At 45.1% G+C, this 25,400-nt stretch overlaps 1 protein-coding gene across 2 annotated transcripts in view; it reads left to right on the top strand.

Annotated features, from left to right (window-relative positions):
- The window catches only part of slc12a2 (solute carrier family 12 member 2), an 80,475-nt gene extending 59,006 nt beyond the window's left edge, over window positions 1-21,469 (top strand). The window contains exons 18-27 of one of the 2 annotated variants that reach the window (XM_036976792.1): window positions 567-673; window positions 1,334-1,413; window positions 2,468-2,608; window positions 4,610-4,657; window positions 9,592-9,708; window positions 10,615-10,726; window positions 13,117-13,203; window positions 15,076-15,211; window positions 15,503-15,570; window positions 18,235-21,469. In XM_036976792.1, the coding sequence (XP_036832687.1) occupies window positions 567-673; window positions 1,334-1,413; window positions 2,468-2,608; window positions 4,610-4,657; window positions 9,592-9,708; window positions 10,615-10,726; window positions 13,117-13,203; window positions 15,076-15,211; window positions 15,503-15,570; window positions 18,235-18,370 (1,032 nt within the window). In that variant the 3' untranslated portion in view covers window positions 18,371-21,469. The remainder of the gene's footprint in view (window positions 1-566; window positions 674-1,333; window positions 1,414-2,467; window positions 2,609-4,609; window positions 4,658-9,591; window positions 9,709-10,614; window positions 10,727-13,116; window positions 13,204-15,075; window positions 15,212-15,502; window positions 15,571-18,234) is intronic. The other variant, XM_036976793.1, reaches the window with a different exon arrangement.
- Window positions 21,470-25,400: the final 3,931 nt, after the last annotated feature.

Consider the following 25,400-nt stretch of genomic DNA (forward strand, 5'->3'; position numbering starts at 1 on the left):
ACCCACGGTAGTGAGCATTGGAGGGAACTCCAGTTCAACTCCATGGAATTGTCAATTGACACTGAAAACTATAATTAATGATAGCAATGGATTGGGATTGAATTGACCCATCGGGATTGAATTGACCCATCGGGATTGAATTGACCCATCGGGATTGAATTGACCCTGATGCCAATGGTGCTCTTTGATTGCCTGCCAACCATACTTTTTTTATGCTTGAAAGCGATTGCGTGACCTGGTTTTTGGTTGATGCAGCACTGTGTGAAAGTTATATTTTATTTAACCTTTATTTGACTAGGCAAGTCAGTTAAGAACAAATTATTAGTTATAATGACGGTCTACCCCCCCCCCCCCCCCCCCCAACCCGGACGACGCTGGGTGAATTGTGTGCCGCCCAATGGTACTCCCGATCACGGCCGGTTGTGACACAGCCTGGGAACGACACCTCTAGCGTCGTTGATAGTGCCTTTTGATAGCTGTGTCTCTTGGGGGGGAGGGGGGTTAAACTCCTGACTGTGATTTATTTAGTGGTTTCTTTAGGTTGTTCTGACCTGTGTTTTCTCAAGGCGGCTGGGCTAGGTCGTCTGAGGCCCAACACTCTGGTGATTGGCTTCAAGAACGACTGGAAGGACGGAGACATGATGAACGTTGAGACCTACATCCAGATGATCCAGTAAGTCAGCGGGGGCCTCGCAAGCCACCTTGTCAAAAGGCTGTCCACAAAGATGCCTGATTAGAAAAGTAATTTGTTTTAAAGCACATGAACATGTGGTGGGTTGTGAAGATAACAAGCTTTGACACGATATATATATATATATATATATATATATATTACACAGCTTGGACTTCCATTTATAAACTTAATCAGAGTCACGTAGGTATTAAAACCAATGGATTTAGGTTGAATCAGTTCCTGGTGTTAAAGTGTGTGAATTTTTGTATTAGATTGGAAAGCTAGAGATGGTTCAGCCACAGTATATTAAAAGCTACTCTAATACTTATAGGAATGTGCTCTTTAGTTTTCAATATATGCTAGCTTCACCTATAGACATCAAAGTATTATTAATTGGGTGAAGTCTGGCTGCCAGTTTTCACATCATCATGGAGTTCCCACCTCTACCAGTAAGGCATTTCGCTTTGTCCTTTGAAACCATTCATTGTGGCCTGAGTCCTTAGCTTGTTTGTTTGCGTTAGCCTGGTTAGTGTGTTTTGTCCAAGTGGAAAAGTACAGGTTTTAATGTAGTGTGTTATACACAGAGCCAGGCCCAGTTCTGTGTCAAGCGGCTTCCTGTGAAATGCCAACAGCGCGTGTTTCTTTCTGTTTGTCTTTCAGTGATGCGTTTGACTATCAGTACGGTGCCGTGGTCCTCAGACTGAAGGAGGGTCTGGACGTGTCCCACATCTCAGAACAAGGTGTACTCACACACACAGTAACACTTTTGTACCAAACGACATGATACTCTTACCCACACACACACATACACACACACGCTAAAACACTCCCTTGCCAAACAACTAATCTCATCAGCTTGTCTCATATTGGTTTCCTCATAAAATATTATTTTAATATTGAGAAAATGAATTTCGCACCAGTGCTTTGCTGCGTCATGTCAATGTTCTGCGACTACACAGGGAATCGAGAGCAACCAATAATGAGGTGTGATTCTTTAACTCAATGTGGCTCTCGCCGGTTGGAGAGAGAGATTTAATTAAACAAGTAACTCAAATGGATGTTTTATTAGATTTGCTTTCCAAACACAGTCCAACTGCAGCTTCTAGAAGATCACCTGGGTCCCACGCGGTCACTCTCTGTTAACCTTCTTATTCATCTTCACCTGAAGGTTTTGACCTTTTTCTTTCCCCTGTATTTGAAACTCATTTGTTTCTACATATTGTGAAGATGTCTTGGTTGAAGAGTAGGCGTGTTATTCGTATTCCTTCACCGATAAACCTTAGTCAATACATGTAGATAATTGCATTAAAGGAAAAAGTTAGGCCCAAGTCCCTGCTTGTTTGTGGGAAGCGGCTGTATCATTACCGAGCAGTTCCTAACTGTGTACTTTTTAGTGGAATTAATCTTTCTCAGTCCAGTCATCTGACTTGGCTTGTTACGCAGCCAAAAGTCCACCCAAATTCACCTTAATTGGCCCAAATGGCTTGCCGGCCATTTTCTAACACACTGTTTGCCTTTCACCCATCAAATAACCCCATCATCAAGATAATTACCAACATTTTAACAGTTACTGGCTACTTCTGTGTTTAGTGGACACAAAATGGAGTCTTGCTCAAGTTGTTTTCCACTCAGCCCGGGCTACTTTGCAGGTCATTTATTTTCAATGTTAACAGGATGTTCTGTTTGCATTATGCTAATAGTTTAGCATCGCAGGTCATTTGTTCACCATGTTTGCAGGATGTTCTGGTCATGTCAGTTTCAGTTGGCTAATAGTTTAGCTTTGTTGTTCTGCAGATGACCTGCTGTCGTCGCAGGAGAAGACGTCAGGGATGAAGGATGTGGTGGTGTCCATCGACATGAAGGACTCTGACGGAGACTCATCCAAGCCCTCGTCCAAAGCCACCAGCGTCCAGAACAGCCCAGCCATCCAGAAAGGTCAGGAGTTGTAATGGGAATTTCCAGGTGAACCAAAAGGAGCGCAGTCGTTGATAATGTCAATCAAAAATCGATCCGGTTTATTACAAGTTGCAACGGGGAGACGCCTCCCTGTTGAAGCAGAGAAAATGTCTAACGAGTCTTCTCTGATATTAATCACACAGCACCGACAGAAGTCACAACATCAGCTGCTACAGAATCACAGTGTCACAGATACATTGTCAGTGTGTCCTTGGCTCAACACTGGCAGACATTTGATACTGGCAGTTAAGCAGCTCAAAGGTAGTTAGTCTCAGCAGATAATTATAGGCTCAAATACAGGAAAGTAATTCATCATATTTCCCATTACAGGCGTCATTCTAAAGTATCCCACATAAACAGGAACGCGTGTCGAGTGCCTTTTTACTTAGATTCTACACCAGTGGTTTTGCGCACATGCCTGCTTCAGCTAATTGAGGTCCTGAGACAGGGAGAAAACACTAGCTCTTCAGGAGCAGTAAGGTTGGTTCACCTCTCTTTCTCAACCTAAATGTCCATAACTTCACGTCAGCATGTATGGAAACTTTGGCGTTTTGTGATGACATTCGAGGGTCTGATACTCTGCCAAAGTGAACTAGGTTTCTTGTGAAATCACAATGTGAACGTGCTTGAGAAAGAGGTCAGGATGTAAGAATTCTGAAAGCAGTTTATCGCCACACGCCCTATCCCCCCTAGATCTCTCAAAGGCCTCCCTTATATCTCGCCAGCCAGTCACTAGGATACACTGAGTGGGCGGCCCTGTAAGTCGCCCGACTCAGAGAGGAAGTGGCCTCTGACCCCGTGACCCCCAGCCTTCCCACTGGGCCCAGTTTGTTAGTCCACAGCCCACAGATGGCTTCACTACAGTGTGTGTCTGTCCTTGTTTACACACACGTATGTGTACGCACACACATGCACACAAACCCAAATACACACACACATTGCTTCACTAAAATGTGTGTTTTCCTCAAACTATGACCAAACAAACAGGGAAACTGTTCCCACAGTGCAGCATGGACAGGCTGGGAAATTCAGTTTAATTCTATTTCCTCCCATAGGGAATATCATGTCCCTGATCCTGTGCAGTGACAGAGGAAGTGACATTTCTCACGATTCACTCAATTCCCTCCCACAGTAAATAATGAAGAGCATCTGAAGCTGTGTGTTTGTGTGGGTTTTCTAATGTTACCCTGACGTGTGTGTGTGTGTGTGTGTGTGTGAGTACTTAAACTAAGGTACATGTTTGTACTACATGGTAAACCTTCAGTGCCAAGTGACGAAAACCGCTAGATTAATGTCACATCTATAATCGTCTTAGCAGTAAGCAATTCTAAAGCCGGAACCTTCATTATTTTTCTCAGATTACTTGCATACATTACTTTCTCAATTTTGACACTACCAGAGAACCTCCCCAAAATTCTTCAGAATGAAGTGATTTAGACCAAGTTATTTAAACTGTTGTTGTAAACCAGTGTTTCTCAAATAGTTGCAGAAAATGATTTTGCCCTCCTTTAAAGACTAAAGAGTGGGTCCTGGCTAGAAACACTGGTTACACAAATCTGTCTTTAGACTATTCCAGTAGCTTTTAAAGGAGTCAAACATCTAAACCAATGTCTTAAAACTCTCAAAAGTGCTCGTCCACTACTAAGCCAGTAGTGGAGTTGTCTGACTCCAGGATTTTTAACCATTGCCGGGGTTGGAAGTTCCTTCCCCGAGAGACTCCAACATTTGGTGTTACCACTGATGCCTTTTCCATTGGGATCCATTCCATTTTGCTTGGCGCAGGGGTTAACTGATGTAGCGCCCCCCCCCCCCCAACACACCCACCCCTAGGGGGGAAAAACCTCATTGTAGTGGGGCTGTTGACGTATGGGTTCCCATTATGGCAACAGCAACAAAAACATTAACCCTTCCGTTCTTAATTTCTCTCTATCTTTTTTCATGTTCTCACTCCCTCCATTTTTTTGTTTTTACATGATCCAGGTGACGATGATGAACGCAAAGCCGCAAGGAAGCCGCTGTTGAGAAAAGGCAGGCAGTCCACCTTATTGAGTTTCTTTACCTTTCCTTTTCTCTTTCTATTGTTTCACACGTGCTCTCACACCCACACACACACATACCCACCACCCGCACACATACCCACCACCCGCACACATACCCACCACCCGCACACATACCCACCACCCGCACACATACCCACCACCCGCACACACACACCACCCGCACACATACCCACCACCCGCACACACACACCACCCGCACACACACACACCACCCGCACACATACCCACCACCCGCACACACACACACCACCCGCACACACACCCACCACCCGCACACATACCCACCACCCGCACACACACACACCACCCGCACACATACCCACACACATACCCACCGCCCACACACATACCCACCACCCACCCACACACATACCCACACACATACCCACCACCCGCACACATACCCACCACCCGCACACATACCCACCACCCGCACACATACCCACACACATACCCACCACCCACACACACACCACCCACACACATACCCACACACATACCCACCCACACACCACCCACCACCCACACACATACCCACCACTCACACACATACCCACACACACTCACCACCCACACACATACCCACACACACCCACCACCCACACACATACCCACCACCCACACACATACCCACACACATACCCACCACCCACACACATACCCACACACATACCCACCACCCATACACATACCCGCACACATACCCACCACCCATACACATACCCGCACACATACCCACCACCCGCACACACACATACCCACACACATACCCACCACCCGCACACACACATACCCACACACATACCCACCACCCGCACACATACCCACCACCCGCACACATACCCACCACCCGCACACATACCCACCACCCGCACACATACCCACCACCCGCACACATACCCACACACATACCCACCACCCACACACATACCCACCCACCACCCACCCACCACCCACACACATACCCACCTACCACCCACACACCACCCACACACACACCCACACACATACCCACACACATACCCACCACCCACACACATACCCACACACACCCACCACCCACACACATACCCACCACCCACCCACACACATACCCACCCACACACCACCCACCACCCACACACATACCCACCACTCACACACATACCCACACACACTCACCACCCACACACATACCCACACACACCTACCACCCACACACATACCCACCACCCACACACATACCCACACACATACCCACCACCCATACACATACCCGCACACATACCCACCACCCGCACACACATACCCACACACATACCCACCACCCGCACACATACCCACCACCCGCACACATACCCACCACCCGCACACATACCCACCACCCGCACACATACCCACACACATACCCACCACCCACACACATACCCACACACATACCCACACACCACCCACACACCACCCACACACATACCCACACACATACCCACCACCCACACACATACCCACACACACCCACCACCCACACACATACCCACCACCCACCCACACACACACCCACACACATACCCACACACACCCACCACCCACACACATACCCACACACACCCACCACCCACACACATACCCACCACCCACCCACACACATACCCACACACATACCCACACACATACCCACACACATACCCACCACCCACACACATACCGACACACACCCACCACCCACACACATACCCACCACCCACCCACACACATACCAACACACATACCCACCACCCACACACATACCCACCACCCATACACATACCCACACACATACCCACCACCCATACACATACCCACACACATACCCACCACCCATACACATACCCGCACACATACCCACCACCCATACACATACCCGCACACATACCCACCACCCGCACACATACCCACCACCCGCACACCACCCGCACACACACCCACCACCTGCACACACACCCACCACCCGCACACATACCCACACACATACCCACCACCCACACACATACCCACCCACACACATACCCACTACCCACACACATACCCACATACCCACCACCCACACACATACCCACATACCCACCACCCACACACATACCACCACCCACACACACCCACCACACATACCCACCACCCACACACATACCCACCATCCACCACCCACACACATACCCACACACATATCCACCACCCACACACATACCCACCACCCACACACATACCCACCACCCACACACATACCCACACACATACCCACCACCCGCAACACACCCACCACCCGCAACACACCCACCACCCGCAACACACCCACCACCCGCACACACATACCCACCACCCGCACACACATACCCACCACCCGCACACATACCCACCACCCGCACACATACCCACCACCCGCACACATACCCACCACCCGCACACATACCCGCACACACGCACACATGCCCACCACCCGCACACATGCCCACCACCCGCACACATACTCACCACACGCACACATACCCGCACACGCGCCAACCACCTGCACACGCGCCCACCACCCGCACACATGCCCACCACCCGCACACATGCCCACCACCCGCACACATACCCACCACACGCACACACGCACACATATCCACCACCCGCGCACAGGCACACATACCCACCACCCGCGCACACGCACCCACCACCCGCACACATGCACCCACTCGCACGTACCTGCATCACACGTACCCACACTCTGATTAAGAGGGGTTGGGTTAAATGTGGAAGACACACTTCGGTTGTACAACTGACTGTATCCCCCTTTCCCTTCCCTCACACATTGTCTTCCTGTTATGTTGCCTTATTGTAATTCTCTTTCTCTTACTCTCAGTCATGTGCTTTCGAACAGTGGAACCTGGTTGAGTTTGGTTTTCTTTTCTTTTCTGTTTCTATTGCTCTCACACTCATGCGCAAACTCTGTCACCCTTTGTTGCCGTCTTCCTCTGTCATCTAGGGTTAGTCTTTCCTGCCTGGCCAGCTGCCCTGGCTCTGGGTTAGGGCTAGCTGCTCTGGGTTAGGGCTAGCTGCCCTGGGTTTGGGTTAGGGCCAGCTGCCCTGGCTCTGGGTCAGGGCCGGCTGCCCTGGCTCTGGGTCAGGGCCGGCTGCCCTGGCTCTGGGTCAGGGCCGGCTGCCCTGGCTCTGGGTTAGGGCCAGCTGCTCTGGGAATAACCTGTATGTTTATTTTCTCCTGTCTTTCCACTCCTAACTCACTCCGGCTTCCTGTAGCTCTAGCGCAGTCCCTGAAGTGCCGTCGTGTGTGTCTGCTCTGACGTTGTATTTTCTCTAAATCCTTTCTTTGCTGGACTTCCTGTCGGTCTTTAGTGCCTGTTTCTTCTCTTTCTGCGGAGATGACACTGTCTTCAGTACTTTGTCATTGTCTCTCTCCCTTCCTTTCTGGCAGGCATGTCTGTTTCTGTTGGGGTTTGTCTGCTTATCTCTCCTCCTCTCCCCCTTTTTCTACCTCATTCTACCCCTCTATTCTCTCTCTCTACCCCTCTATTCTCTCTCTCTACCCCTCTATTCTCTCTCTCTACCCCTCTTCTCTCTCTACCCCTCTTCTCTCTCTACCCCTCTTCTCTCTCTACCCCTCTTCTCTCTCTACCCCTCTTCTCTCTCTACCCCTCTATTTATTCTCTCGCTCTACCCCTCTATTTATTCTCTCGCTCTATTCTCTCGCTCTACTCTCTCGCTCTACCCCTCGCTCTATTCTCTCGCTCTACTCTCTCGCTCTACCCCTCGCTCTATTCTCTCGCTCTACCCCTCGCTCTATTCTCTCTCGCTCTATCCCTCGCTCTATTCTCTCTCGCTCTACCCCTCGCTCTACCCCTCGCTCGCTCTATTCTCTCGCTCTACCCCTCGCTCTATTCTCTCTCGCTCTACCCCTCGCTCGCTCTATTCTCTCGCTCTACCCCTCGCTCTATTCTCTCTCGCTCTACCCCTCTATTTATTCTCTCACTCTACCCCTCGCTCTACCCCTCGCTCTATTCTCTCTCGCTCTATTCTCTCTCTCTACCCCTCTTATTCTCTCGCTCTACCCCTCTATTTATTCTCTCTCTCTATCCCTTGCTCTTCCCTCGCTCTACCCCTCTATTTATTCTCTCTCGCTCTACCCCTCTATTTATTCTCTCGCTCTACCCCTCTATTTATTCTCTCTCGCTCTATTCTCTCGCTCTATCCCTCGCTCTATTCTCTCTCGCTCTATTCTCTCTCGCTCTACCCCTCTATTTATTCTCTTGCTCTATTCTCTCGCTCTACCCCTCGCTCTATTCTCTCTCGCTCTACCCCTCTATTTATTCTCTCGCTCTACCCCTCGCTCTATTCTCTGTGTGTATTTGTCATGTGCTTTTCAGGTACAGCTGTTTTATAACTACTGTCTACTTATCCAAGTCCCAGACAGACAGACACAGACAGAGACAGAGAGCAGAGGAAGGAATGTTACAATAGACACTCACTGACTGCACACCGTTTACATTCCACTGAGCCCACTTCAGAGAAGGTTTCCATTATACTGTGACTGTGAGATAAAATACACATAAGATCCCACTTCCTTTGATTTCTATCACACATATCCTGATCCCAGGTCTTGCTAATGACCTTAGGAGTTGGCAAGATCACACAAACAACATATCTGGGACCAGGGCAAAAAATATATATAAACTAGGAGACCGTGCTGATTTAGGATCAGGTCCCTCTTGTCTGTATAATCTGGTTCATTATGATCTGAAAGACAAAACTGATCCTAGAGACTTTATGATTGCGGGCCCAGTCTGAGTCACACACAGAGAGAAATTCTTACCGAAGTCATCTCCCTAAGTGAGCAGCTTCCTGTCCTGTCTTGATCTTAGTGTCTGACATAGCAGTTTTTGGGCCCCACAGAGAAAAGCCCCCAGACGTTGAACGTGGCCGACCAGAGGCTCCTGGACGCCAGTCAGCTGTTCAAGAGGAAACAAGGCAAAGGCACCGTGGACGTGTGGTGGCTCTTTGACGACGGCGGTGAGTTAAGACTGGTCCTCCAGAACACAAGGGGGTGCTATATGATTACTTACTGCCTAGTGTTTCTGTTACAGAGCAGCTTTGATACCCCAGTTTTAAGTTGACAAACACTCCCTGTCCTCCCCTTTAAAAGATAATGATTTGTATAGAAGTATGGTGGAGACAGTCTAACCAAGTGTTTCTCAATCCTGGTTCATTTTGCCCTACCACTACACTGCTGATTCAAATGATCAACTCATCCTTTTTGGTGATTTCAATCAGGTGTGTTAATGCTAAGGCAATAACTAAAATGTGCCCCTTTGGGTCCCCGGGACCCGGATTGAGAAACACTGCTCTAGCCCATGCTCACACTAACCCAATGCTTTTGAATGTGTTGGGAAGAATGCGCACTTCAGGAGAAAGAGTAGATCATTGGGACGCAGGGAAACACTTAAGGCTATAGATGGGTTAGCTGACAACGTCACAAATGGGGCAAAAGTCAGTGTGTTATGATTCTGGATGGCCAGATAGCAACAATGACAAGAAGCTGCCATGTAGGGAATCAAAGGTGGCTCGTTTCATCTTGTTCTTTAAACCAGGTCTTGTTTTGACTGATTTCATGTCAATGCTATTATGGCAAAACATTGCGACTAACCAACAACAGTAACAATCTATTTTAGAGACAACAAATGCTCTCTGTACAAATGTATAAGTTTTAAATAAACATTGGAGACTAAATATAGTTCACATGTTGTCAACCATCTGTGGCTGAGAAATGGGGACAGAAATTGGCATTGCAGCTTTGAGGACAATAGAAACCTAGACCTTAGACTCTAGCGATATCCCAACTCCGCACATCAGCAAGAACAAACCACAGCATGGCCCCACAAAGAGATGGTGAGTGACTCTTTCTCGTGACTCTGCCAGGCCTCACCCTGCTCATCCCCTATCTGCTCACCAACAAGAAGAAGTGGAATGACTGCAAGATCCGTGTCTTCATCGGAGGCAAGATCAACAGGATCGACCACGACCGCAGAGCGTGAGTGGAAAGTCCTAGTTGCTGTAGATCTATTCTACCTATGCCAATGTGTTGAAAGTCCTAGTTGCTGTAGATCTATTCTACCTATGCCAATGTGTTGAAAGTCCTAGTTGCTGTAGATCTATTCTACCTATGCCAATGTGTTGAAAGTCCTAGTTGCTGTAGATCTATTCTACCTATGCCAATGTGTTGAAAGTCCTAGTTGCTGTAGATCTATTCTACCTATGCCAATGTGTTGAAAGTCCTAGTTGCTGTAGATCTATTCTACCTATGCCAATGTGTTGAAAGTCCTAGTTGCTGTAGATCTATTCTACCTATGCCAATGTGTTGAAAGTCCTAGTTGCTGTAGATCTATTCTACCTATGCCAATGTGTTGAAAGTACTTGAAATAACTGAATGCTGCATTTAACTTCATGGCTAGATTGCTGACATAGGCTAATGCGGAAATACAATGACAAGAAAACACACAAAGAACCTTTAGGTTAAATTCTGAGGAAAACCAGTTAAATAAAGGTTCAAAAAAATATTTACCATAATGGGAGAAATTTAATTATTCATTTTTCTTTCATGGCCTAGATTTAAGTCTGCTGAAACTAAAACTGCTGAATTATATCAGTGTGTTAATGGTGCCAGGGATCGCCTTCCAAAAACACTGCCTGGCATGGCCAGGCCCTATGGGACTAAACACACGTTGTTGCATCATCACATTAAATCTGCATGTCTTTTTATATAAACTCTTTATCGTCGTCTGTGGCATTCGCTTCACATAAGCAGGTTAGGGTCTCTGTCTCTTTCTCCTTGTCTCTCTGTCTGTGTTCTGCGTATTACAAACCCACATGGCAGTAGTATTATTGTCCAAAATGTCCTGTCCCTCACTGTTATTGTCCCCCCACAGCTGCCTCCCTTCCACCTTCCTGGCAACCCAAGCCTTTTATCTTAGCATGTGCGTGTGCCACAACTAATTTATTTAGTGTGTTTATTACTTGAAAACCAGGACAAGGCATTTGATAGAACCAGGACCAGGCATTTGATAGAACCAGGACCAGGCATTTGATAGAACCAGGACCAGGCATTTGATAGAACCAGGACCAGGCATTTGATAGGACCAGGACCAGGCATTTGATAGAACCAGGACCAGGCATTTGATAGAACCAGGACCAGGCATTTGATAGAACCAGGACCAGGCATTTGATAGAACCAGGACCAGGCATTTGATAGAACCAGGACCAGGCATTTGATAGAACCAGGACCAGGCATTTGATAGAACCAGGACCAGGCATTTGATAGAACCAGGACCAGGCATTTGATAGGACCAGGACCAGGCATTTGATAGAACCAGGACCAGGCATTTGATAGAACCAGGACCAGGCATTTGATAGAACCAGGACCAGGCATTTGATAGAACCAGGACCAGGCATTTGATAGAACCAGGACCAGGCATTTGATAGAACCAGGACCAGGCATTTGATAGAACCAGGACCAGGCATTTGATAGAACCAGGACCAGGCATTTGATAGAACCAGGACCAGGCATTTGATAGGACCAGGACCAGGCATTTGATAGGACCAGGACCAGGCATTTGATAGAACCAGGACCAGGCATTTGATAGAACCAGGACCAGGCATTTGATAGAACCAGGACCAGGCATTTGATAGAACCAGGACCAGGCATTTGATAGAACCAGGACCAGGCATTTGATAGAACCAGGACCAGGCATTTGATAGAACCAGGACCAGGCATTTGTTAGAACCAGGACCAGGCATTTGATAGAACCAGGACCAGGCATTTGATAGAACCAGGACCAGGCATTTGATAGGACCAGGCATTTGATAGAACCAGGACCAGGCATTTGATAGAACCAGGACCAGGCATTTGATAGGACCAGGCATTTGATAGAACCAGGACCAGGCATTTCCTCGCTGATTTGAACAGAGTTTCACTACTGGCTAGCCATCTTTCTTGAACTTCATTTGTTCAATACTTGGACCTCTTTATTGCAATAATATCCCATCCAAACTCTCCGCATGTCATTGAGGATTCCAGTACTTTGATATGAAAGTCCTTTGACAAAAAAAATAAAAGTTGCAGTTCACACGCAGACATTCCATGTTGGTAGTCGCCGTGTGCAGACGATGAAGATGTTTTGAGGAGACGTTATCCCTATCTTTTGAAGAAAAAAGCCTAGGGAAATGACTGTCATAAAGAGAGAGCCTCTCAACAGCCACAGCGGCTTTTCCCCCTACAAAATATAAACTACAGCTTGCACCTGTTTGCTGTGATACTTCCAAATGGCTTCTTCGTGCCCTCAGTGGCTTGTGTTTGCAGTCTCTCTAAAGCTTCCGGATGTAAGTGGCTTTTCAGTGTTTGATCAGGCATTTGTTCCTCCTCAGGATGGCCACACTTCTCAGCAAGTTCAGGATAGACTTCTCCGACATCAATGTACTGGGAGACATCAACACCAAGCCCAAAAAAGAGAAGTATGTTGTTTTTCTCTTATGATTGAATCTCCCTTTTGACAGATCTCAGATTGTCGGGTGGATGGGGGTTGGCGACCATTTCTTTTTTAAATATCTATTTTAATTTGACACATTCGTTCTTTATTTGAAATGTCATTGCAAAATGTATGTAAAAAGAAAGTGAAGTAACTAAGCAGACTGTGTTCTTTGGGCTGGGAGTCAACAAGTCTACGAGCACTTAAATACTTACAGGAAACCATTTATTGACATTCACAAATATGAATAATAGGATAATTCCCTTTTGGACACTCAAGTGGCGTATTGCAAATGTAAACTGCAAGCTGCAATGTTTTCCACAAGTTGAAAACAGATTATTGTGCATAGTAATATACAGTAGCGCTAATTTGAATTGAAACATATTTTGAATGAAACTTATTACTGCGGTATGTGTACAGTACCAGTCAAAAGTTTGGACACACCTACTCATTCAAGGGTTTTTCTTTATTTTTGCTATTTTCTACATTGTAGAATAATAGTGAAAACACAAACTATGAAATAACACATATGGAATCATGTAGTAACCAAAAAAGTGTTAAACATATCAAAATATATTTTATATTCTTCAAAGTAGCCACCTTTTGCCCTGATAACAACTTTGGAATGCATTTCAGTTAACAGGTGTGCCTTGTTAAAAGTTCATTTGTGGAATTTCTTTCCTTCTTAATGCATTTGAGCCAAAGGGTGGAATACAGAAGAAAGCCCTATTTGGTAAAAGACTGAGTCCATATTATGGCAAGAACAGCTCAAATAAGCAAAGAGAAACAACAGTCCATCATTACTTTAAGACATGAAGGTCAGTCAATCCAGAACATGTGCAGTCACAAAAACCATCAAGCGATATGATGAAACTGGCTCTCATGAGGACCGCCACAGGAAAAGATTGAGTTACCTCTGCTGCAGAGGATGAGTTCATTAGAGTTACCAGCCTCAGAAATGACAGCCCAAATAAATGTTTCACAGAGTTCAAGTAACATCTCAACATCTGTTCAGGGGAGAGTGTGTGAATCAGGCCTTCATGGTTGAGTTGCTGGCAAAAAAAACACCAATAAGAAGACTTGCTTGGACCGGTGGAAATCTATCCTTTTGGTCTGATGAGTCCAAATTTGAGATTTTGGGTTCCAACCGCTGTGTCTTTGTGAGACGCAGAGTAACTGAACGTATGATATTCGCATGTGTAGTTCCAACTATGAAGCATGGAGGAGGAGGTCTGATGGTGTGTGGGTGCTTTTGCTGTGATTTATTCACAATTCAAGGCACACTTAACCAGCATGTCTACCACAGCATTCTGCAGTGATACGCCATCCCATCTGGTTTGCCCTTAGTGGGACTATCATGTATTTTTCAACAGGACAATGACCCAACGCACCTCCAGGCTGTGTAAGGGCTATTTGACCAAGAATGAAAATGATGGAGCTGCATCAGATGACCTGGCCTCCACAATCACCTGACCTCAACCCAATTGAGATGGTTTGGGATGATTTGGACTGCAGAATAAAGGAAAAGCAGCCAACAAGTGCTCAGCATATGTGGGAACTCCTCCAAGACTGTTGGAAAAACATTCCAGGTGAAGCTGGTTGAGAGAATGACAAGTGTGCGCAAAGCTTTCATCAAGGCAAGGGGTGGCTACTTTAAAGAATCTCAAATATAAAATATATTTTGATTCAACACTTTTTTGATTCCATGTATTATTTCATAGTTTTGATGTCTTCAATATTATTCTACAATGGAGAAACTAGTACAAATAAAGATAAATTCTTGAATGAGTAGGTGTGTCTAAACTTTTTACTGTGTGTGTTGTGGTTTAACAACCTTTGATCCCCTGTGGTGTTTAAGTGTGACTGCCTTTGAGGAGATGATTGAGCCGTACCGGCTGAAGGAGGACGACATGGAGCAGGATACAGCAGAGGCACTGAAGGCCAGCGAGCCCTGGAGGATCACAGACAACGAGCTGGAGCTCTACAGGGCCAAGGTGAGTCTAACCACTAGCCATCACCATATCACTTATTCCTATCCAGTCCTTTCAGATCTGTGAACATGGAGTGGTATGGGCTAACTGTAGGATGCTAGGAGATGAAATGGAACCAAGCCGATGAGGAGTTCTGTATTGTGCCCAATGTATTTTACGAGCTATATGGGAAGGAATGTGCTCTGGTATCTGCCTATCTTACAGCCAAGTGTGGCTGCAGTCTTAGATGGTAATCTCGTAACCCAATGCCTGTGTCTGCAACTTAACCTGTATTTTTGTTTTGATTGTTCTCAGACTAATCGTCAGATCAGACTGAACGAACTGCTGAAGGAGCACTCGAGCACAGCCAACCTCATTGTCATGTAAGCGCATTTATTAATGTGTGTTGCAACTTGCCTGTGTGCGGGCATTATGGCTTTGACCTCTGGCAACCACCGGCAGTGTGAAGATGTGGAGGAGGCCTCGTGTCTGTCAATAATGGGCGCTAAGTGGATCAGCTGGCTGTCCTGTAAACTGAGACGCCAGCAGCCCTCCCATAATCATTATCCTCTGTCACCCACCCCCAGGTCTCACCTTCTCTCATCTGGCCTCTCCTTACCTCCATTTTTCCCACTTCTCTGCCACTTAACTTTCACCTTTGCTCTCTGTTGCTCACATGCCTTTCTTTCTCAATCCACTCTTCATCCTCTTCTCTCTCTGCTATATTTACCCTTCATTTTCCTCTCATCCTAATTTCATCCTCCCACTACTTCCTCACTAATCCTTCCCTGTCCTGTGGACACAGACCATAGTCCACACGGACCATAGTCCACACAGATACACAGACCATAGTCCACACAGACCATAGTCCACACGGACCATAGTCCACACAGACCATAGTCCACACAGACCATAGTCCACACAGACCATAGTCCACACAGACCATAGTCCACACAGATACACAGACCATAGTCCACACAGATACACAGACCATAGTCCACACAGACCATAGTCCACACAGACCATAGTCCACACAGACCATAGTCCACACAGACCATAGTCCACACAGACCATAGTCCACACAGACCATAGTCCACACAGACCATAGTCCACACAGACCATAGTCCACGCAGATACACAGACCATAGTCCACGCAGATACAGACCATAGTCCACGCAGATACAGACCATAGTCCACGCAGATACACAGACCATAGTCCACGCAGATACACAGACCATAGTCCACGCAGATACACAGACCATAGTCCACGCAGACCATAGTCCACACAGACCATAGTCCACACACACGCAGATACACAGACCATAGTCCACACAGACCATAGTCCACACACACGCGGATACACAGACCATAGTCCACACAGATACACAGACCATAGTCCACGCAGACCATAGTCCACGCAGATACACAGACCATAGTCCACGCAGATACACAGACCATAGTCCACGCAGATACACAGACCATAGTCCACGCAGACCATAGTCCACGCAGATACACAGACCATAGTCCACGCAGATACACAGACCATAGTCCACGCAGATACACAGACCATAGTCCACGCAGACCATAGTCCACACAGATACGCAGACCATAGTCCACACAGATACGCAGACCATAGTCCACACAGATACACAGTCCACACAGACCATAGTCCACACAGACCATAGTCCACACAGATACGCAGACCATAGTCCACACAGATACACAGACCATAGTCCACACAGATACACAGACCATAGTCCACACAGTCCACACAGACCATAGTCCACACAGATACACAGACCATAGTCCACACAGACCATAGTCCACACAGATACACAGACCATAGTCCACACAGACCATAGTCCACACAGATACAGACCATAGTCCACACAGATACAGACCATAGTCCACACAGATACACAGACCATAGTCCACACAGATACACAGACCATAGTCCACACAGATACACAGACCATAGTCCACACAGATACACAGACCATAGTCTACACAGACCATAGTCCACACAGACCATAGTCCACACAGATACACAGACCATAGTCCACGCAGATACACAGACCATAGTCCACACAGACCATAGTCCACACAGATACACAGACCATAGTCCACACACACAGATACACAGACCATAGTCCACACAGATACACACAGATACACAGACCATAGTACACACACACACACGCACACACACACAGACCATAGTCCACACACAGAGATACACAGACCATAGTCCACACACACATACCATAGTCCACACACAGACCATAGTCCACACACACAGACCATAGTCCACACACACAGACCATAGTCCATACACACAGACCATAGTCCATACACACAGACCATAGTCCATACACACAGACCATAGTCCACACACACACACAGACGACAGTCCGCGCGCACACAGACGACAGCCCACACACTCTTTCAGTAGGGCTGTGGGTTAATTGCCTTTGCATTCTCTCTCCACAACTGGCTAGGCTTTGCTTCAGTCCCTGCTATCCTATTCACAACACCACTGATACTGTACTGATACCACTATAATGAAGGAGCCCATTGTCCTCAGTGTCAGTGGACCTCCATTTTGTGTCTCATTAATGGATGTTAGGAATAGGATGTGTCAATGCTGTCTGTTGGTCATAATGCACTTTATTGAAGTAGGCGTGTGGGATTGAGTTTGTGCTGATACACGGATGGGGCACGTGGGTCTGAAATCGATAGTGCGATCTGAAGGGAAACCCAGACTAATGCAATAAAATACAAGTGGGATTGGATGGTGCAGCTTGGTCACATGATTGCCAGTCAGCCTATGTGAAGATGTCTCTATGTAACTGCCCAGGAAGTGGGACTGTATCGGTGAGATAACAGTAGTGTGATGGTCCATCAGTCCCAGGGTGAATTTGAACTATGCTTTCGTGGACATACACCCAATCCCAAATCCCCCCCCGGGTATTTTTCTCAATAGGTTATACTTTTTCTTTTGCCTTTTGCCAAGGACACCATATGACTTCTTAATATCTCTCTTCCAGGAGCATGCCCCTGGCCAGAAAGGGAGCCGTATCCAGTGCTCTCTACATGTCCTGGTTGGAGACTCTGTCCAAGGACCTGCCTCCCCTCCTCCTGGTACGAGGCAACCACCAGAGCGTCCTCACCTTCTACTCTTAAAAATCACACACACGCCGCCTCTGGGACCGCCCACACCTCCTATCCCAGTGCCCTAAGAGACACACACACACTCCAATGAAGGTAGAAACCGTAGCCATTGATAATAATGATGATAATAAAGGATATGGTGTTGCTCTGGGGGTCCAGCCTCTTATGTGAAGGGGGGGGGGGGTCGGTCGGGGGGAGGGGGTCCGCACTACTCTTCAAATTGTACACAGCACACGAAAGAAGTGAACAATTTTAATTTACTCAAAATTGATTTCCTCTGGCTTGAAAGCATCTGTTCATGTGATTCACACAACGTTATTATCATTATTGTTATTATTCAGATTCTTCTCGATGTCACGTTTTTAAGTTAGATCATTTTTGCTTTTTTCAAAGCAGCAATAATCACCCTCTAATTTTTCCTTTTCTTGTGTTGGAGAGAACCATACCGAATGCTTTGCTACTCCTTTTATAGCCTTATGGATGTGCCTTCCAGTTGGAATCAAAGGAATTAAATTATGAATCGCTCTACCCAGATTGAATGGTATGAAGAATATAGATGGATAAGTTATTTTGTTATTGAGTTTTAATGTTTTTTTGAGGAATGTTTTTATGCGAGTGGATTGTAGGAGGTTAGCAAAGAGTCTCCACTTGATGGAAAAAAAAGCTTTCTAGTGTGTATTTCTCCTCCCTAAACGGTTTCCTATTGTTTTCTGACCTCTGATTTCATTTTACTCCACATTTGTATTTGTCTTCCTTTAAGCTGTGGAAATTAAACAGTGTTCTTAGTGCAGTACCCTCTACCTACTTTATAGTAGACGCAATCAACTTCAACTCTGAAAGTTGATTTGGTTGATGCCCAAGAATGGTCTCTTAACAGAAAGATATCTGCAGGTCTACACTTGGAAGGTCCCAGGGGTCTTACTACCATGCTGTCAGAAATGACTAGAAGTGGGTTTAGCTTCGGATTAGCCTCATCATGCCAGTTGTCTCTCAAAAGCTGCTAACGCGAACAAGTGTTTCAACCAAAAGCAGCAAAACCCTCGGCTGAGTTCTTCGTCCACGTCCCCGTTGGATTTGAGTAGGTTCCCCTCATTGACGTCTGTCCTCATAGTGAAATCTATGGGCTGAATCCTAATTTGAGACGCTCCAATTTTACTCCAACTTTTTTGCTGAATTTGTGTGTTGATGTCTGAAGGAGACTTCAAAGTCTGAGTTGGTTAATTCATATCTCAAGTTAGGACTCTGCCCCTCGGGTCCCCCACATTGGAGTGACTACGAAGGAACCGGTCTAGCCCTTACAACCGAATTAAGACTTTGCCTTAACTTTGCTGAGTGTCTTTGTTCAGAGTTTGAGTTAGTTCCGTGTTCAAAAGAGGGGAAATTGTAGGTAAAAGCTATGGATTAGCATGTTTCAAGAGGGAACTGATACATGCCTCTATGCAGATGCACTGTAATCAATACTTGTTATAAAAGCCCATACCTGGTTTATTTGAAAGGTTCCACTGTCCCTCAGTTCATTTTTGGACTATTTAGGCTGGTCCTTAAACCTATTGTCGGCCCACTTTGCCATTGTTTCCGGGAGAGTAAAAATTGTAGACTTAAGGCCAACCACGTCATTGCCCCGCTCTTACCTAGTTCTCATCATTTTATGCAATTAAAGTTGTTTTTGTTTTTTGGAGGGGCAGGAGGCTTGGGTCAGTTGAATGTAAATCTGATTAACACTAAAGTGGGAGTTGATGAAGGGATGGTCTCTTTCTGTTGCTTTTATTTTCAACTACTGCCATGTTGAGTTTTTGCTACAAGCTACAGGTTTTTTTAGATTTCAGTCCCACATGGAAATCCACATGCAGTGTGCTTTGCAGTTCAGGTTCATTGTACTATTACCACCCACACGACTGCATCTCCCCATGCTGTGTTCTTTATCTAGACCATGACTGCGCCATGTGATTAGGAATGACTATATATATATAATCTCTCTCATATGTGTGTATATATATATATATATATACACACTAGTGTATAAAAATATCTCTGAAATGTGCAAAGCATGTCATTATCTTCTTTCTTTTCTGCTTCTTCTTTTTAATGGGTGGGGGATTGTACATCTTTTTAGAAGCCAGATGGTACAATCTTACTAACCAAGATCTGTTCTGTGTACTGGTGTGTAACGCACTCAACCCTCAGTTATTGTTACAAAGCGACAATGTTACAAACAAAAACACGGGTTACTCTACATTTTATATTTAAATATATGAATAAGAAAAGATGTATCAATCCAACCGTGCGGGGCTCTTTGTCATTGATGTCACGGAAAAATACAAAAAAAACTTGTTATCGATATGTCACAACCAAATAAGGTGCGTTCTTTATTTTTATTGATGTGTGAGGAGTGTAATACTGTAACATCCTCTCAATGTCATTATTTAGCAGAAACTTGACACTACTGTGCTCTATCCAAGAGACCAAAACATGTCACCTGCAACTGGTATCCACGCCATGTTGAGACTTCTTCATCCTCTTTGTATTTGTAGCCAAAGCCCCCCCCTCTTCTTCCTCACCCCCTCCATCTGTCTTGAGTTGTTGTGAGCCATGACAATGGATGAAGAAAAGCATTGGTCAAAAATTCTCATGACTCAGAACCCTTAGTTCACACTGTAACTCGAAGAAAAACTAACATGTAAATAAAAGTAGTCTAACTAGGTAAATTAAGGGAGTAGAATATTAATGGCAAGTTAATATGGAGAAAGATATATATTTATTTTAGTTTAGAATTCTCCAAGTTTTTTTCATTTCTGTTTTAAATTCATTTGCATGTTAATTTTTGCATTTTGATCAACAACAAAAAATCAGTTTCTCTTTTTCAGTCTGGACATTTATCTTTTATATGCCTTTGAATGAAAAGTTGTGTTGACAAAGCAGTTTAAAGATGTTTTCTCCTGCTCTTCCATCTGGGTAGATGTGATCTACCTAGTTGGTTGAAACAGTAATGTTTGATATACTGTACTGTTAACTGTCACAGATGTTTTTTTTCTAACATTTTAACATTTAAGGTTACCAATACTTTGTACATCTATTGCAATAAATAAATTAAATGAATCAATCGTTATTAAAGTACCTGGGTGGTTTTTTTCTCTTGGAATTTTAAGTTTGTTCAGGTTATTTCTCCACCTATAACTAGCATCAAATTGATTTGCTAGTTGGTCTGATTGAGATTCAATCCATTATTGATTGGTTTTAAACAAGGTAGCACTTGCAGAAGGACTTGATATATGAAGCAGCATATCTCCTGGAAGAGAGGGAGTTGACCTGGGATTTAGAAACTAGAAGTCCCAGGGTGAGACCTGTTCAGTTTGAAAACCTGTCTGATAAATAACCCAGTGCACGCAGCCGGACTGAACATTTCTGTACCAAGTGTCTAACTCCCTCCTTTCAGGAGATGGTGCTGTGCAAGTCGAATGCAATCGCTATTTGGAAATCCACTATCTAGAACTGATTGAATGCCGTCCTCAGTTCATTTGTCATTGAACAGCAGAAGTGGATTTTCATCAGCTGTACATCTCTACCACCATCTAGTGCTCAGTTAACAAGACACACGTTGAAGCCATCTTGTTGAATACTGTACAATTACAATCCCAACACATTGTGGATTATTTAAGCGATAAGGCCTGAGGGGGTGTGGTATATGGCCAATATACCACGGCTGCAACGCAGAGTGCCTGGATACAGCCTATATTCGTGGTATATTGGCCATATACCACAAACCATAGAGGTGCCTTATTGCTATTATAAACTGGTTACCAATGTGATTAGTGCAGTAGAAAATGTTTTGTCATAGCCATGGTATATCAGACCATATACCACAGGTATCAGCCAATCAGCATTCAGGGCTCGATCCACCCAGTTTATGCTAAATGTATACTTAAGATACTTAATTGATGCTTGATACTTAATATATACTTAATTGCTTAATAGATCAATTTAGTTTGACAACATACCAGCAGCACATTCCAAACTATTACTAGGTACAATACACACACCATTCAAGCAATCAATTACACACACGTTCTTAATCTTATTTGCTTTCATATAGGCTACTTGTGAACAACCATTTACAGGCAAGAAAATGTGCCAATTTCTCTAGGAAAATGGGAATATTTACCAGTTTATCAAGCACGATAGCTCCACTTGTGCAGCCTGCCTGAACTGTGCTGTAGTGTAAACACATTGCCAAACAGTCCGACAACAGTTGTAACCCTCTCCACACTTAGTCAAAAAATAGCTTTGTCCTACTCTAATACAGATAATTACTGGTAGCTTTTCCTAGCCTGTCAAGATGGTGCATAAGCTGGCCATTGAGCCAGTATCTTGGTAAGCCCCTCTCTGTCACTAGCTGCCTGTGTGTGTTATCCCTCTCATTAAACAGCTATTGTTTCTCTGACCAAGCCACAGAGCGATTAGCAACGCAACAGCTAACAGTTCCGCTGCCAGATCTCAAGACAAAGCTGACAGCCTATAACTGCCGATACTTTTTAAACCACCCTGAGTGATTGTGTAGTAGGCTAATGATTTAAGAATTAGAAAGAAAAACCACAGGTTAATGCAAGGTGTAACCAGGGCTATACTTTTTGAGAAAAAGCATCATCAAGATTTTAACCTGTGATCTGGTCCCTAATCCACAATGTCAGCAAGTGGTAGGGCACCATTCATGTTTTTTCACCTATATAAAGCTTTTCAGTAAGTTTGTCATTTAGAATGTTCATTGATTAGAAATTTGATTAAAGGTTCAATGCAGCTGTTTTGATCTAATATTTCTAGGTGGCAAAGGCCCAGTGCAGTTAACATGACTTATGTGTACAACATATGAGCGTGAAACACCCAGTAGCATTGCAGTTCTTGAAACACTCAAACCCGGTGTGGGCCTGGCACCTACTACCATACTCTGTTCAAAGGCACTTAAATCGTTTGTCTTGCCCATTCAGCCTCTGAATGGCACATACACATTTTATTTTAAGACACATATTGATGCCGTAAGTCAATGGTGCCACCGGTCAACAAGTTTAAGAGGGCAGGAGAATGACGGTTTAAATGGTTTCTCTGTCACTTGTAACATCCAGCCACAATGTTTGCCTGACTACCTCCAGAGTGACAGCTAGCCAATATTTGGGGATAGATGCAACACAATCCATTTGAGAATTTAAGAAAACTGTGGATTGCAGTCTCTCCTTGTCCAGACAACTTTCAAGGTAAGGAAACAAATATAAAACTTTCAGAACTATACATTAAAAACATAGGGAAGAAAATAGTAACTATCATTAAGGTTAGCTACTTTCATTTATTTTTAAAACTGCAATAGTGTTATACAACCAACAGACCTGAATTAAGCTGATTGATGTATGCTTGTGAAGGAACATGATTGTGGATGCATGTGTGACTACAGTTTAGTGAGGCGATGCATGTACAGTGCTTACGATTGTTTGAACCAAACTCAATGAAATATATTATTTCAGAAACAGATGTATCCACAAAAAAGTCTAGGTTTACTAGACAATTTACCAGCTCCTTAGTAAGGCATCAACAGAATGGTAGGAGAGCTACCCGTTGGTACAGAACTTCAGTGTGGGAATCCTTGGGAGAAGGTAAGGATAAGCCATGTCTGAAAATGTTACTAGCTTTCAATACTTGCTCCCTCTGTCCTTGTTTCCTCCACTCTCTGACCTACCTCTAAGTGTATTGGAGGAGAAGATCCTAGGTCCCTCCCTGAGATTTGAGGGAGGGCAAGAAAATGAAAAAACAAGGTCAGACGAAGCATTAAACAGAAGAAACAGCCATGGTGAAAAATCTATGCCATCTTTCCACTCATGAGCTGCTGTCTTGTCACATCATGGAAACTGGGAAGACTGTCCTGATACTTTTGTGTTTCCATACTCTGAAAGAGACTTCAATCTTTGGGCAAAAATTCACCTCAGAGCAACAAACGTGATTTTTAGAGAAATCACATATGTAAATAAACTCAGAACCCTGTCTTTCAAAGATAATTTGTAAAAATCCAAATAACTTCACGGATCTTCATTGTAAAGGGTTTAAATAAACACCGTTTCCCATGCTTGTTCAATGAACCATAAACAATTAATGAACATGCACCTGTGGAACGGTCGTTAAGACACTAACAGCTTACAGACGGTACAGCCAAACCACGCCTGCAGGACAGGTAGAGGATGGCAACAAGCAACTGCCCGAGTTACACCAGGAACGCACAATCCCTCCATCAGTGCTCAGACTGTCCGCAATAGGCTGAGAGAGGCTGGACTGACAGCTTGTATGCCTGTTGTAAGGCAGGTCTTCACCAGACATCACCGGCAAAATCGTTGCCTATGGGCACAAACCTACTGTCACTGGACCAGACAGGACTGGCAAAAAGTGCTCTTTACTGACGAGTCGCTGTTTTGTCTCATCAGGGGTGATGGTCGGATTGACGTTTATCGTCAAAGGAATGAGCGTTACACCGAGACCTGTACTCTGGAGCGGGATCGATTTGGAGAGTCCGTCATTGTCTAGGGCGGTGTGTCAAGGCATCATCGGACTGAGCTTGTCATTGCAGGCAATCGCAACGCTGTCATTGCAGCCATACTGCTCGTTCTGTGCGTGATTTCCTGCAAGACAGGAATGTCAGTGTTCTGCCATGGCCAGCGAAGAGCCCGGATCTCAATCCCATTGAGCACGTCTGGGACCTGTTGGATCAGAGGGTTGAGGGCTAGGGCCATCCATTTCCCCCAGAAATGTCCGGGAACTTGCAGGTGCCTTGGTGGAAGAGTGGGGTAACATCTCACAGCAAGAACTGGCAAATCTGGTGCAGTCCATGAGGAGAAACACTGCAGTACTTAATGCAGCTGGTGGCCACACCAGATACTGACTGTTATTTTTTATTTTGACATCCCCTTTGTTCAGGGACACATTCAATTTCTGTTAGTCACATGTCTCAGTTTTTGAATCTTATGTTCATACAAATATGTACACGTTAACTTTGCTGAAAATAAACGCAGTT

The sequence above is a fragment of the Oncorhynchus mykiss genome, chromosome 5, assembly GCF_013265735.2.
Source record: "Oncorhynchus mykiss isolate Arlee chromosome 5, USDA_OmykA_1.1, whole genome shotgun sequence".
Taxonomy (NCBI): Eukaryota; Metazoa; Chordata; class Actinopteri; order Salmoniformes; family Salmonidae; genus Oncorhynchus; species Oncorhynchus mykiss.